This window comes from Delphinapterus leucas, chromosome 5, assembly GCF_059928025.1.
Source record: "Delphinapterus leucas isolate spDelLeu-1000000601 "Yukka" chromosome 5, BTC_Dleu_Yukka2, whole genome shotgun sequence".
Classification (NCBI taxonomy): Eukaryota; Metazoa; Chordata; class Mammalia; order Artiodactyla; family Monodontidae; genus Delphinapterus; species Delphinapterus leucas.
The window spans coordinates 5,065,614-5,082,251 of NC_143133.1; the positions used below are offsets into that span (position 1 = coordinate 5,065,614).

General features: G+C 46.6%; 1 protein-coding gene across 2 annotated transcripts in view; it reads right to left on the reverse strand.

Annotated features, from left to right (window-relative positions):
- The window catches only part of NOCT (nocturnin), a 33,444-nt gene extending 30,972 nt beyond the window's left edge, over positions 1 to 2,472 (reverse strand). For both annotated transcript variants that reach the window (XR_016393192.1, XM_022554836.3), the window contains exon 1: positions 1,874 to 2,472. Coding sequence is in view for 1 of the 2 variants with exons in the window: in XM_022554836.3 (XP_022410544.2) it covers positions 1,874 to 2,411 (538 nt within the window). In the remaining variant the exon portion in view is untranslated. The remainder of the gene's footprint in view (positions 1 to 1,873) is intronic.
- Positions 2,473 to 16,638: the final 14,166 nt, after the last annotated feature.

Here is a 16,638-nt window from a genome sequence, read left to right on the forward strand (position 1 = left end):
TTCCAAATGTTCTGGCCTTTCTTCCTCAGCCAACAGCACAGCTCTCTGTATGTGTGTTACGCAAGCTGTCTGTACTCCCAAGATGAGCCTACTGACTAACTGCCCCGAGGGGCCTGGAGGAAACTTAAGGTGAAAGGTTAAGATAGGAGAGACGGCTAGGAAGACCCCAATTGGTTTTCTTTCACCCCTTCTCCTACCTCAAACCTAACAATGTTCCTCTTGAAAACTTCCAGCAAGAAAAACCACTGACCTTCCCTGGTGGAGCAGTGGTTAAGCATCCACCTGCCAATGCAGGGGACACGGGTTCGAGCCCTGGTCCGGGAAGATCCCACATGCCGCAGAGCAACTAAGCCCGTGCGCCACAACTACTGAGCCCACGCGCCTAGAGCCCGTGCTCCGCCACCGCAATGAGAAGCCCGCGCACCGCAACGAAGACCCAAAGCAGCCAAAAATAAATAAACAAATTTATTTATTTAAAAAATACTTTATAAAAAAACACTATCAGATATTAGGTGGTAACCATTCTAACAGTTATTTCATTGTGCCAAACTCCTATAGAACTGGAAAGATCTCGGTGACTGCCAAATTCACCCTTTTTAAGAACACTGAAGAATTTAGAGTCTCCGGTAACCACTTTAACATCCTAAATTTATTTTACTTTATTTTAATTATTCACTTATTTTTGGCCGCACCGCAGGGTATGTGGGATCTTAGTTCCCCCGCCAGGGATCGAACCTGCGTCCCCTGCGGTGGAAGCACCGAGTCTTAAACCACTTGACCGCCAGGTAAGTCCCTAGTCACATTTTGGGTGATCACTTTAAGTAAAGAAAGCCACACTGAACATATTCTTTTTACTGCTCAATCTGTCCTTAAGTAAATCCCAAACTTGGGAATTCCCTGGCGGTCCAGTGGTTAGGGCTCAGGGCTTTTACTGCCCTGGCCCTGGGTTCAATCCCTGGTCTGGGAATCCCGCAAGCCACGCAGCGGGGGCCAAAAAAACCCCCAAACCGTTAATCCAGACCTTTGGAGCAAAATGTAGTTATTTACAATCTAAGATGCTCATACGTCTTAAACAGCAATAAACTTGAGCACAACCAAAATACACTTTTTTAGTGTGATAAGATTGCCAGTTTTGAAAGAGAAGCTTTATTCCTCATTTTGAAAAGTATGACTACTTTGTATGTAGATTGTAGCCGCGGTAATGGGTCCTCAGGCAGAAACCTCTGTGGCCAAAAAGGGGAAATCCAGGGCACGTGACGTATAAAATTGGCTCTTGGCCAAGACGGCATCACCTTTGCAAGATCTTAAGCCAGGTATACAGGACGCAGAATGACGCAAATATTAAGACGGGAAGGCTCCCGAAAGATTTCAAATGTATGTCCAAAGAGTCAGTGCGTGTTATAACACACTGTTCACATGACATTTTTCAAAATTCAGAAACCTAAAAGACACGCAGGTCACGTGATCAGATAAGTGTAACTTTAGATTTTTTGTTTGTTTGTTTGCATAAAATGTTCCATCATTAGTGCGATTAGAAACAAAACACAAATAATCTGCGGCCTCGGAAGGGGAAAACTTACAGGTCAAGAGCGAGAAATACAAAAGCCACGGCATCGAACGGTAAGGATCAAACTAGAAGCTCCCGCGGGGTTCCGGTTCTTACCGGACGCGGTGCAAGCCCCAGGCAAGGGAAGGCGAGGGCAGAGCCGCAAAGGGGAGCGGAGACAGCGGCTCAGGGAGAGGGGAACCCGCTTCCCGGTCCGACCCCACCGCCCGGCGGCCCCCGGCTTCCCATTCATTCCGCGCCGTCTCCAGGTGGCGGCCGCGCGTTGGCCGCCGCCGCGTTCTCCGCCCGGAACCGCCGCGCACTCACCTGTTCGGGAGCAAGACCTCGCGACGCCGCGGGCCGCCGAGGCCACCGCCAGGAGCCGGGGTGAAGCGAGGCGGGGGGCGGCGGCGGGCGCCGGCGAGCGTCGGCGCGGCGGCGGGCCGGGCGGGCGGCGCAGGCCGGGCGCGTCCCTCTGCAGCAGGGCGGAGCAGAGCCGCCGCGGGCTCTGGTACATGCCGGGCGCCGACGCCGCCGCCGCCGCCGCCGCCGCCGCCGCCGCCGCCGCCGCCGCCGCCGCCGCGGCCCCTCGCGCGCCCGACCCACCCGCGGGCCTCGCCGACGCGGGCGAGCCGAGCAGAATCTCGGGGGCGTCCGAGGGGAGGCTCCCGGGCTCCTTCTCTTCCCGCCGCGGCCCGGGGGAAGGTGCTGGGCAGGCGAGCCCGAGACCGAGTGGCTGGTGCTGCGGCTGCTGCGACGCGAAGGCGCTGGCTGCAGCCAGCCGGCGAGAGCTGGGGGGTAACCGGCGAGCGCAGAGCGCTGACAAAGCGGGCGCTACCAAGCGCGACAGGGAGGGGGGATCCATAGGACCGGAGCCCGGCGCGACCAGTTACAGACTCCTCGAACCGGAGTGATACTGATTTTGGGAGGAAGCGGATCTTAAGCTATTTATAGGGTGGGGGCTATGGGCGGTCCAAAGTAACAAGGATCCCTTGAGGCGGTTTTAAAGGAATGAGCCTCCCCTTCCGCTGGCTGCAGTGGAAACGCCCACAGGCTGGGAGACCCAAGACTGCTCCAGGGCTGTGGCCCTGGAGACACGTGGGTGTCCGAGTGGAAGACAGCATCCGTGTGTGCGTGTGAGTGGACGTGTGAATCCGGCAAAGGGTGTCCGCCCCCCGACGCCGTCGGCGGGACATGTTGCGTTAAAAGAAATTAAGCGCGATAAAGCCCCCACTGTGTGCGATGGCGATGCTGAGGAAGACAACGTCCCTTTCCTCAAGAATGTTATCCTCAGGCAAAGGGGGCCGAAGGTGGCAACAGAAATCAGACCTAAAGCTTTACAAGGTAGATTAAGACCAGGGCCACAAGTTTTCGCAAGTTTGGCGATAGAGGTCATAACAGGCCTGCGGTTTCTAGAAGGTTTATTAGAAGACTTGGCATTTGTGTTGGGCAAAGACTTGGAGGTCTCGGTTTTACACTTGTAGAATTTGGAGCAGGGGGAGAGTGATGGTGATTTACACATGAAAAAGGGGAATAAAGAAAGCCCTGGGTGTATTTACAAGAACAACTCTTAGTTATGTAGGATGGAAGCTAAGGAGTAAGAAGACAGATGCTTGGATAGGTTATACTGCGGGAGGCAGACGTTATATTAGACGTAATTTGGTAGGAAACGGTGAGCTGTTTTGTGAGCTACGCAAGGATATGATTTAGGGCTGTGGTTTCCTTGAGGTCATGTATCTCGGGCATGTGAAAAGGCAAGAGAGAGAAGTAGGCCAGCTGATAAAAAAGTTATTCTAGACTTGCATCTAGTACTGGAAAAGAATGAATGGAAGAAATATCTCAGCTAGATTTGGGCAGGAAATGATGACTAACCAGGAAGGGAAGTGGAGTGAGGGGGAGGGAGGCCCAAGACTGGATTCCTCTCTGAATGATTTATGACCTAGAAATGTTTTCTTGCCGGATTTCCCATGGTGCTGGTGATTCTCCTGTCTTGAGGAATTGGAAGCTTTTCATTACCGAGGATATTCAATGTATGTTCAGGCCTGGGCTATATATCTGACACCCGGAAGGTGTGGTTGCCATCAGCTGGTACAGGTTGATCATAACTCCTGGGAGATATGCTTCGTGGCAAATCATTAAATCTCTTAGTCTCACTTTCCTTGTCTATAAAGACAGACAGAATCATACCTTAGTCACTAGGTGAAATAAAAAGTGCTGATAAAACTAGCCTATAAAAAGCGTTTTGCAGGGGCTTCCCTGGTGGCGGAGTGGTTGAGAGTCCGCCTGCCGATGCAGGGGACACGGGTTCGTGCCCCGGTCCGGGAAGATCCCACGTGCCACGGAGCGGCTGGGCCCGTGAGCCACGGCCGCTGAGCCTGCGCGTCCGGAGCCTGTGCTCCGCAACGGGAGAGGCCACAACAGGGAGAGGCCCGCGTACCGCAAAAAAATAAAAAAATAAAAAAAGCGTTTTGCAGATATAGCAAAATGTTGAATTAGAGTCTAGGGTCTATGGGAGTTCACTTACAATTCTTTTTCTTTCCCATGTGTTTGGAAATATTCATAATAAAGGGTTGGAAGAAAAGTGCTTTGAGGGACTTGCCTGGTGGCACAGTGGTTAAGAATCGGCCTGACAATGTAGGGGACACAGGTTCGATCCCTGGTTGGGGAAGATCCCACATGCCACTGAGCAACTAAGCCCGTGTGCCACAACTAGTGAGCCTGTGCCCTAGAGCCTGCGCGCCGCAGCTACTGAGCCCATGTGCCACAACTAATGAAGCCCGCGCGCCTAGAGCCTGTGCTCCACAACGAGAGAAGCCACCGCAATGAGAAGCCTGCACACCAGAACAAAGACCCAAGGCAGCCAAAAAAAAAAATGTGGTGAGATTATTTAAGAAAAAAGTGCTTTGAAAAATCAAAAGTACTTTCAAATATAAACTGTCATTATTAAAAGGGACTCAGGGACTTCCCTGGCAGTCCAGTGGTTAAGACTCTGTGCCTCCAGTGCAGGGGGCACAGGTTCGACCCCTGGTGGGGGGACTAAGATCCCACATACAGTACGGTGCAGCAAATAAATAAATATTAAAGGGATTCAAAGAGCATGCTGTCCTGAAAGTGGGTCAGTAGTATCATTTTTGTTATATGTTAAATACTGTATGGGAATTCCCTGGCAGTCCAGTGGTTAAGACTCCATGCTTCCATTGCAGGGGGCATGGGTTCAATCCCTGGTCAGGGAACTAAGATCCAGCGTGCTTCCATTGCAGGGGGCATGGGTTCAATCCCTGGTCAGGGAACTAAGATCCAGCATGCCGCTTGGCGAGGCCAAAAAAAAAAAAGAAAAAGAAGAAAAAGAAAAAAAAAATACTGTATACCTTAATCAATCAGAAAAGTGTAAATTAAAACTTTATTCACTTCAAAAGTTCATTCAGTAAGCATCTGTTGAGTACACATTATGTGTGGGTCTCTACATTAGGGCATACGATAATGAGGTGAACAAAGTGTGCCCATAGTTTAGTGGGTGAGACATTGTATAAACACAAATACAATCATCCAATAATAAATATAGAATCATTATATGAACAAGGTCCTGTGGAAACACGGAAGAGGAAGTATCTAACTGCCTGGAGAAGTCAGGAGAGGTCTTGTTTTTGAACAAGATGACTTCCAGGTGGAAAGGGCTGACGGAGGAGATCCACTGAGGACAGCAAGGGAAGGAAAGGAGGAATGTTCCAGGAACGGCAAGTAGCACACTTCGATAAGGCTTGAGTGCAGGGTGCCTGTAAGGGAGTGGCAGGAGATGAGGTGGAAGCTGTGGGCAAGAACCAAAGTGTCAAGGGTTTTCCGAGGAGTTTGGACTTTATCCTGAAGGTGCTGTGGAACCTCTGAAAAGACAGATAGGTTGCACTTTGACGGTTGCCTTTTGGAGAGATCATCTGTCAGCGGTGTGGAGGATGGATGGGAGACCAGGGGAGAATAAGAATAGCGTGGTGAGGAAGAGGACGTGCTGGTTCAGAATCTCTGGGGGAGGGGCAGGACAGGCACACTTATTTAAAAAGAAAACCAGGGCTTCACTGGTGGCGCAGTGGTTGAGGGTCCGCCTGCCGATGCAGGGGACGCGGGTTCGTGCCCCGGTCCGGGAAGATCCCACACACCGCGGAGCGGCTGGGCCCGTGAGCCATGGCCGCTGAGCCTGCGCATCCGGAGCCTGTGCTCCGCAACGGGAGAGGCCACAGCAGTGAGAGGCCCGCGTACCGCCAAAAAAAAAAAAAAAAAAAAAAGAAAACCACACAGGTGATCCTGATGCACATTCCTGTTGCTCCCTCAATACTACCTCCCAAACAAATAAATTGGGGGCAGTGATGCAAAAGAGATGGGTTTAAGAACTGTGAAGGAGACAGAAACTACGGGGTTGAGTGACAAATTTAATCCAGGGGGTGAGGGAGGAGAGGACAGAGTCTAGGGACGACCTGGGTGACTAGTAGATGATGGTACCAAATAAGGAAAACAGGTGGAGATGCCTCTCTTAGGGAGGACACTCCCTAAGAGTTAAGATGGGAACATATCATTGAGACACGCCCGTGGAACACCCAGGTGGAGTCACTTTGTGGGCAAAGAAAACTAAGGACTGGGCGCTCATAACAGAGTCAGGCCCAGACATGTTTGAGGGTCCAGTAGTTGAAGCCATGGATAATGAGATCACTCACAAAAAGTCTCTGAGTGAGAGAAGCGAAGTGTTAAAGGATGAAATTCCTGTGAAACACATAGCTTTAAGGACGGCTGGAAGGGGAAAAGACATGAAGCCTCATCAAAGAAGGAGAACAGGGGGAGGCTGGTATCTTCGAAGTAAGGGAGCCGAAAGTTTCTACAAGGGTAGAACAGTGACAAATGCTCCCAAGAGGTCAAGGCAGCGAGTGGATCCTTTGGATTTGACAACGGGAAGGCCACTCTTTACGTGAACGGTTGTGGGTCGGTCGTGGTGGTGGAAAGCAAGTGGCAGTGGTCAGCGAGGCTGGAAGGCGGGAGCCCGATGAAAGAACAATGGCGTAAAGAACCAGGTGAGTCTTTTTTCTCTGAAGATTGGAGCAACCTCAAAATAGAAATAGAGGAGAAGGAGCTAAGAAACATAGAAGTTGTAGTTTTTCTCCTGTTGAGACTTTCTGCTTAGCACTGCTGTTTGCCCAGCCGTTTCACTAGTTCCTTTGTTTTTTTTTTGTTGGTTTTTTTGCGGTACGCGGGCCTCTCACTGCCGTGGCCTCTCCCGTTGCGGAGCACAGGCTCCGGACGCGCAGGCTCAGCGGCCATGGCTCACGGGCCCAGCCGCTCCGTGGCATGTGGGATCTTCCCGGACCGGGGCACAAACCCGTGTCCCCTGCATTGGCAGGCGGACTCTCAACCACTGCGCCACCAGGGAAACCCATCACTAGTTCCTTTGTTAACATCTAACTTCAGCTGTCTGAAGTGAAGCTATATACACATGTGTACACATATATGTATACACACATACATAGATATACACATATATGAGCATGAGGGGAAGGGAAATCTCCCTCTCTTCCTCTTCTTATAAGGCCACCTATCCTACTGGATTAGGGCCCTACCCTTATGACCTCATTTAACCTTAGTTACCTTCTTGAAAACCTTATCTCCAAATATAGTCACATGGTGGGTTAGGATTCAAAATAGGAATTGGGTGAGGCGACACATTGCAGTCCATAGCGCTGTCAAAGACCAGAAGTACATCAGTCAATAGTCAAAACAAAGTAATGAGGTCTCTAATCCTATCACTATAAATGATTCTTCACTTCTAACTGAAGTGAGATCATCTTTAACATATTTAAAAAGGCAGAAAAATCCCAATTGCTTTGAGCGTATTTTTATATTTATTAAAGACATTCATTCAAAAATGTGTGTTAAACTCTGTTGGAGTTTTTTCACTTATTATATCCCTTTTCTCAGAAGGTAACACTGTTCCAGGCATCTTTTCAGAGGATCATCAGGTATCCTGAACAGGAGAATGTGGCTCTCAGACCTCTCACTGGGACTGCAAAGGTATGATTGGTCCATGCCCTCAGTGACTTTGCTCTGACTCCCATCACCGCTGTGGAGCCGGGGCCTTGCTTCTTATAAAGTGGGCCCAGCCCACAGCTGAGCACGCTGGGAACACTGAGACAGGCGCGTTCCTGCGAGACAGGGAGTGAGGGGTGAATTTGGCTGGGGAACTCCCCGCGGCCTTACCAAACTCTTATAATTGCACTGCCACCTATGGTCCTGTTACCCCAAAACTGGTTTCTCCTCTCGGTGGGCGTCGAGACAGTGGACACAACCAAGCTGCACGTTGGGAGAAGGAAGCATTTATTATCACTTACAGCAAGTAAGGAGAACACCGGGGATCTTTCCCAAAGCAGCATCACCTTGAACAGCATAACTGAGGAAGTGTTTTGTTTTGTTTTAATAAATTTATTTATTATTTATTTTGGGCTGCATTGGGTCTGCCTTGTTGCGCGTGGGCTTTTTCTAGTTGCGGAGAGCGGGGGCTACTCTTCGTTGCAGCGCACGGGTTTCTCATCGTGGTGGCTTCTCTTGTTGTGGAGCACGGGCTCTAGGCGCGCGGGCTTCAGTAGTTGTGGCGCACGGGCTTAGTTGGTCCGTGGCATGTGGGATCTTCCCCGACCAGGGCTTGAACCCGTGTCCCCTGCCTTGGCACGCGGATTCTTAACCACTGTGCCACCAGGGAAGCCCAGAGATTCCATCCTTAAATTTACCTCATTGTATACGGCAGGGCTGTTGGAACTATCATGTCTGCATTCTAGGCAGGAAGCAGAAGAAGGAGAACAAGGGACCGCATCAGTGATTTGTTCCCATTTCAAAGATCTTTTCTAGAAGAAATTCCAACAATTTCTGTATATATCTTAATAATTATCTGACCACAACCCATCTGCAAGGGAGATTAGAAATGTGGTCTTCTAGTCGAGTATATGCTCTTCATGATAGCAAGAGAACCTGAAATCAGGTTGGTAATTAGCACTTTCTCTTACACATAAGAACTAAGGAATGCAACTTTTATATCTGAAGTAGACATGCAATAAGTGATTCAAGCTTAAATTGTGTCATGATAAATAATACCAGAGAATGCGATGGGCATAGGGACATATTCACTTGACAGTTCTGTTGTAACCTGCGATTAAATCTTGCCATTGGGACTACATAATCATGATTAAAAAACAAACTTCTTCCTATCTCATTTGTTCTTGAAACAAATATTTGAATGTCTCCTGTATGCCAGGCATTGTTTAGATGCTTGAGATATACCAGTAAACCAAGATTCCTGCCCTTGTGGAGCTTATATTCTAACAGGAGTATAGAGACAATGAGCAATAAATAAGTACTTCAGAGGTGAAGATGTAACGTAAATTCCAGGTGTTAAATCACGCTTTGTAGCACACTGTCAAATGACCAAACTAAGACCATTTACTTATACGTTTGAGATCCTTTATTCAAGGGAAATTAACCCATTGCTTGGGGGAGGACAGCGCTTCACAAGCAGTGGGGCCTTCTTCTGGAGGGACTTTGGGCAAGATTCGTACAGAGCTTTAGAAACGGCAAGCGGAAACAGGGCACGACTGGCCTGGAGGTTGGGAATTTCCTTGTAAGGCTGACAAGTCCTGTTTTCTCGGGTAAGGTTAGCTGGCTGAAGCTGATTTGGAGCACAGTGATTGGTGTTTGTTCGGTTTCCTTGGCAGTGAGGCATTTGGGGTAAGCGCAGGCTGACTTAGGTTTAGATTTGTGACATGTGTAGGGTCACTGGGGCTGCCTCCATTCTGTGGGTCCCAATATACAAATTAACTTTATCACTTCTCAGTATAAATAAACTGGTACAACTTTGGGGGAAAATGCTATGAAATGGTCCTGTCCTTTGTTTCATTAACTCTACTTCTTAGGAATCAGAATCTATCCAAGGAAATAATCCTAAATACCAAAATGCTTTCTGTATAAAGATATTAATCCTTTTCCCCCCATTAAGATAGGGGAAAACAGGAACCAGTCAGTGATAGGGTAATGGTTAAATACATCATGACACCTCCATGGGCATTAAATGACGTTTACAAAAAACTCTCTGGGGAACTCCCTGGCGGTCCAGTGGTTAGGACTCCACGCTGTCACTGCCGAGGGCCAGGTTCAATCCCTGGTCGGGGAACTAAGATCCCACCCGCTGCGTGGTGAATCCAAAAACAAACAAACAAACCACGTGATGACATGGATCTAGGCTTATAATATAGTGTTATGTGAAGAAAAAACTATGATGCGCGATTATTGGAAGAAAACACTCCAAAATATTAATAGTGATTATCTTTGAAGGTTGGCTCCTTCACCGCCCCCCCCAACTGTTTGGATACATTTTTCTCATTTTCTTGACTGGTCATCTATAAACTGGTTAAAAAATTAGAAGTTAGCACAACCACTTGATTTACTTGATTCTAATGTGAGTATTTTAAATATATATATTTATTTATTTATCTTTGGCTGCGTTGGGTCTTGGTTGATGCACATGGGCTTTCTCTAGTTGCGGCGAGCGGGGGCTACTCTTCGTTGCGGTGCGCGGGCTTCTCATTGCGGTGGCTTCTCTTGTTGCGGAGCATGGGCTCTAGGCGCACAGGCTTCAGTAGCTGTGGCACACGGGCTGAGTAGTTGTGGCTCGCAGGCCCTAGAGCGCAGGCTCAGTAGTTGTGGTGCACGGGCTTAGTTGCTCCGTGGCATGTGGGATCTTCCCAGACCAGGGTTTGAACCTGTGTCCCCTGCATTGGCAGGCGGATTCTTAACCACTGTCCCACCGGGGAGCCCAATATGTGGTCTTCTGTGGCTGCTTTCTTTCACATAGTATAGTGTTTCCAAAACTCATTGATGTTATCGCATGAATCAGTACTTCACTCCTTTTCATGACCAAATAATATTCTGTTTTAGGGATCACCACAAGTTACTTATCCATTAATCGGTTGGTATATTTGAGTTGTTTTCACATTTTGGCTATTATGAATAACGCTGCTGTGAACATTTGTGTATAAGCTTTTGTATGGACATATGATTTCATTTCTCTTGGGTATAAACTTAAGGCTGGAATTGCTGGGTCCTATGGTAACTTTTATGTTTAACCTTTTGAGGGACTGTCCGACTGTTTTCCAAAGCAACTGCACTATTTTATATTCCCACCTGCAATGTAGGAGTGTTCCCAGTTCTGCCCATACTCACCAGCAGTTGTTAGTATCTATTTGTTTATAGCCATCCTAGCTGGTAGGCGCAAAGTAGTATCTCATTGTGCTTTTTAAAAAATTTTTATTTTATTTATTTATTTTTAGCTGCATTTGGTCTTCGTTGCTGCGCGCCGGCTTTCTCGTGGTGTGCGGGCTTCTCATTGCGGTGGCTTCTCTTGTTGCAGAGCACGGGCTCTAGGCACGTGGGCTTCAGTAGTTGTGGCTCGCAGGCTCTAGAGCGCAGGCTCAGTAGTTGGGGCGCACGGGCTTAGTCGCTCCGCGGCATGTGGGATCTTCCCGGACCAGGGCTCGAACCCGTGTCCCCTGCATTGGCAGGCGGATTTTTAACCACTGCGCCACCAGGGAAGCCCAGCCCTCATTGTGCTTTTGATTTACATTTACCTAATGATTAATAATGTTTGGGAAAATGTCTGTTCCGATTTTTTGCCCATTTGAAAAGATTGGATTGGGAAGTTTCCTGGTGGCCTACTGATTAGGATTCAGGGCTCTCAGTGCCTGTGGCCCGGGGTTCAATCCCTGGGAACTGAGATCCCACAAGTGTGTTTTTAGTTTTTTTAGCGCAGCCAAAAAAAAAACCAAAACATTGGATTATTTATCTTTTATTATTGAGTTGTATTGCATATGTTCTGAATAGAAAGCCGTTTTGAAATATATGATTTGCACATGTTTTCTCCTATTATGTGGGTTGTCTTTTCAGTTTCTAGATGGTGTTATTTAAAACACAGAAGTTTTAAATTTTCATGAAGTCAGATGTATTTATTTTTTTGTCACTTGTGCTGTTGGTGTCATACCTAAGACACCATTGCCTAAACTCAAGGCCATAAAGATTTACTCCTATATTTTCTTCTAAGAGCTTTGTAGTTTTAGCTCTTATATTTAGATCTATAATACATTTTGAGTTAATTTTTGTATATGGTGTTAGGTAAGGGTCCAACTTTAAATTGTCTTGGCACTCTTGGTGAAAATCATTTGACCATGAATGTAAAGGTTTATTTCTGGACTCTCAGTTGTATTCCCTTGATTTATATGTCTGTCATTTTGCTAGTGCCAGACTGTCTTGATTGCAGTAGCTTTGTGGTAAGTTTTGATATTGGAAAGTGTGAGTCCTTTAAATATGTCCTTCCTTTTCAATATTGTATTCCAGGGACACATAGTTTTTCAAGGCAGGAGGCTGCAGTGTCCCCCTTTGCCTGGCAAAGCAATAAAGCTCTCGTTTTCTACTTCACCCAAAACTCTTGTCTCCGAGATTCTCGATTCGGCACTGGGGCAGAGAGGTTGAGCTTTCGGCATCACGACCCCCTCCCTTTTGTAGGGGTCGTTGACAGGGGCAGTGGCAGCAAGACCGCACTTCAGAGTGAGTGCTTTGTATTCATTAGAGATGTTAATGCAAGGGGCGAGGTCCAAGCGGGGAAGCTGTGTTAGGGACGGGATGTGAACTTCAAGAGGGGTGGCTTTAGCAGACCTGTTAGCCAAAGTGAGAGTGAGGTTGTCACTCTTAGGGGTAAAATGTAATATGTTTAATCCATAGGTACCACTTTGCGGGCGGGGGTGACAGATGTAGCACCGGGATAGATTTTGTCCACGGGCTCTAATGCTTGAGAAATTTACTATTGCATTGAATTTCCATTCCACGTGGACGGTTGTAAGAGAGCAGAAAAGACAAGAAAGAATAGACAATAATGGCCACTCATCGTGCTTCCAGTATTAATATCCCCCATACCCAGCATGGACAGAGATGCTTGCCAGAAGGAGGGGCTTTCGCAGAACAGCAGAAGCCAGGTGAGGCAAGAGCAGTGACAAAGCCAACTACTAAGCCTGTCCACCACATCACGTATCTATTGGTAAGTTTGTCCTTTTGAAAAGTAACTTAAGGTCTATGACAGCTTCACAGGTATAAGGAGTGGCTGGCTCAGTAACTTCTTCCTCAGGCACGCCTTCACTCTGGTATGGTGGCCCACGGAGTTAAGTCCTGTAATTTTCAGGCAGAATGAGTGGTCAAGATTACTAGGTAGTGGCCTGTCCACTTGGGGTCTAACTGGACGTGTGGATTTCCAGTCTTCCAGATTTTCAAATAAACCCAATCCCCAGGGGAGGAAGGATGTAAAGTGATGTCAGAAGGGGAAGGCAGTTCCGGATCCCTGTAGGTGTGTAAAGCTTTGATTATTTCCCCTCTCTGTAAGATATATTTCTGTTGGTCCATATTCCTAAGGTTGGTCTTCGAGCTGGGTCCTTCAGGAATGGGCCTCCCATACACGAGCTCACATGGACTCAACCTGAGCTTTCCTTTAAGGGCTATTCGCATTCTCAGAAGTGCTATGGGGAGAAGGGCGATCCAGGGTTGATGAGTGTCTTGACATAGTTTGGCTAAATTTCTTCTGAGAGTTTGATTTGTTTTACTTTTCCTGAGGATTGTGGTCTCCAAGTAGAGCGTAAACCCCATTTAATCCCTAGGGCTCTAGAGAGCCCTTTAGTAATTTGGGAAACAAAGGTGGACCCATTGTGACTCTGGATGGATTTAGGGAGCCCAAACGGAAGGATTATTTCTTTGAGCAGGGCCTTAGAGAACTCCAGGGCAGTCTTGATTTGGGTGGGGAATGTCTCCATCCAACCAGAGAAGGTGTCAGTCAAAACCAGCAAATATCTGAAATTCCCTTGTGCCCAAGGGCATTACTATAAAATCAGTTATCCAGTCTGGACCTGGATATGTGCCTATATAGTGGGTGGGGGGTCACTCCCTTGACCCCAGTGGGGAGGGGAGGAGTGTGGGTGTTGAGCTTAAAAAAGAGTGTATTCTAGGTCCCTTGAATTTCTATATGAATTTTAAGATCAACTTACCAATTTCTGCCAAAAAGCCAGCTGGGATTTTGATAGGAAACATGTTGAATCTATAGATCACTTTGGGTAGGATTGACCTTTTAACAATATTAAGTTTTCTGATCAATGAACATGGGATATCTTTCCATTTGTTTAGGTATTCTTTAATTTCTTTCAACAGCATTTTGTAGTTTTTAGAGTAGGACAGTTTGGTATTTTGGAAAGAACAATGGCCTTGGAATTAGTCAGGTCTGGATTTGAATCCCAGTTTTACTACTCAGAAACTGAATGACAATGGGAAAGGTACATAATCTCACCAAACTACTTTTTTCATCTGTATAATGGGAGCTGCCATACCTAATTACAATTGTTAACAATTGTTAGGGTTAGATGAGATACTGGAAATACACTCAGTGATAGAGACTACCACATGGTAGGTGTTCAGCAATATTATTCCTTTTGGGAAATTCCTTTTAGCATTACATCATCTCATAGTATACTTTCTGATTGATCTATGTTGCTGTTTTGTTTCTGTGTGGACCTGTTTTTAAACAGTAAGCTCCCTATTTACTCTTGTCCATTTTCTATACCGTGACAGCCAGACCAATTTCCCGAAATCCTATTTCCAATTATATTATACTTTTTCTTTTTTTGGCCGTGCCATGTGCAGCATGCGGGATCTTAGTTCCCCGACCAGGAATCGAACCCATACCCCCTGAAGTGGAAGCGCAGAGTCTTAACCACTGGACCACCAGGGAAGTCCCCTTTTATTTTATTTTATTTATTTATTTTTTAATTATATTATACTCTGTTGAATAACCCACAGTTTCACCCTGTTACTTTGTCTATAGAGGCCAAACTTCCTTAAATTTCCAGGTCTTATCCTACCCAGTCGACATTCTCTTCAGGACCTTCTTCTCTCTATAGAAATTGGACGAGGGATTCTTTTTCTTTTTTTTAATAAATTTATTTTATTTATTTATTTTTGGCTGCGTTGGGTCTTCGTTGCTGCACGCGGGCTTTCTCTAGTTGAGGCGAGCGGGGGCTACTCTTCGTTGCGGTGCGCGGGCTTCTCATTGCGGTGGCTTCTCTTGTTGCAAAGCTCGGGCTAGGCACGCAGGCTTCAGTGGTTGCAGCACGTGGGCTCAGTATTCGTGGGTCGCAGGCTCTAGAGCACAGGCTCAGTAGTTGTGGCGCACGGGCTTTGTTGCTCCGTGGCATGTAGGATCTTCCCGGACCAAGGCTCGAACCCGTGTCCCCTGAATTGGCCGCTGGATTCTTAACCACTGCACTACCAGGGAAGCCCTGGACCAGAGATTCTATGTTGTATAGCAGGGCAGAGAGAGTTGGGATGCCATCTTGGTCTTGCTGTCACAGGTATCTATTCCTTTACCCTCACAACAATGCAGGCTGTGTAATCAAGAACATTCTATCCTCCAGGCTTCAGGTTGCATGGCTCTGTTGTTAAGCAGAGGTCCTCTTTATTGATAGTGAAGTAGCAAAATATAGTCTGTCTTGGTCATACAGGTAACTGACAGGATTGAAAATGTAAAATGTTAAAACAAATAGTCCATTATTATGGGATTATATGAAATCATGTGTGTGAAACTTTTGAACATTTTAAAGCACTATAGAATTTAAAGACTATTTCATTCAATTAAAAAGAAAAGCCACTAGTCCAAAGCCAGTCATTCAGAATGTAAATAAATAAGCAGAGAAAATATTATACTGTAATTATGAATATAAACATGATAGAATAGAATCCTTTTGACTAGAGTTATCGGTCTCCAGCTGACAGAATCCAAAGCCTACCATGGCAACCAAAATTGATTTAAATCTCCAATGTCCATCTGTGAAACCCTTAACAATAAAAAATAAAATAAGATAAAAATTAAAAAACCTACAACAGGGACTTCCCTGGTGGTGCAGTGGTTAAGAATCCGCCTGCCATTGCAGGGGACATGGGTTCGATCCCTGACCCAGGAAGATGCCCACATGCCTGGAGCAACTAAGCCCGTGTGCCACAACTACTGAAGCCTGCGAGCCACAACTGCTGAAGCCCACGTGCCTAGAGCCCATGCTCCACAGCAAGAGAAGCCACAACGATGAGAAGCCCGTGCACTGCAAAGAAAAGTAGCCCCGCTCACCACAACTAGAGAAAGCCCGTGTGCAGCAACGAAGACCCAACGCAGCCAAAAACAAAACAAAACAAACAAACAAAAAACCCTACAACATACCAATTGGTTTAATGACCACGTGGATTCCACACTTCCCTGAAGATATTTTTTTGGAATAAGAAACCAGTTAAAAAGTTTTCCCTTGGATATCTCTGTAGCACTAATGCCCTGGGCTTAGAGGTAGGTGTGAATGTTTCAGTACAACCTATTCCAATTATATTATAGACTTCACAGGGCCCAGGTACTGATACAGGTCCTCCTCTTTTTCTTTTTCTTTTTTTAAATGAAATTTGGAGTTTAATTAGAACAGAGATACGATACAGATCCTCTTCTTAATGGACTCTTGTCTAATAGCAATTCTCCCACTCAGAGCTCCTAAGGAACCTGGCCTCCAGTTTGTGCTGAGCATGTACCCAGTTCTGAAACTTGGCCCAGCAACATTTTTGCCAACCTGAAACAATTGTCATTATGTTTTTGCATACAATTCTTTCTGGCTTCTTTCCCAGTTAAGGAAATGTGTTTCCTCAGTCCAGCCCTCACCTACATGCATGTTAACACCTTGGAAATGGAGATGGTCTCTTAAATTCAGTGAAATTCACTATTTACAATCATCAGACGTGTAAATTATAACCGATCCTTTCTTAGCCCCTTTTTGAGATCTGCTTTTCTTCACCTGTCCTAAGCAATTCATGATTTTCCTGTCCTCTGCTAAATCCTGGTTGGCTGAGTTAGCCTGAACTGTGTTAGTAACAGGGTCATCATGGAATCTGAGTCCCAGGTGCCCAAGGATACAAGTTCTTTGACTTTTAGGATGTTCGTAGACATTTTTTCCCCAATG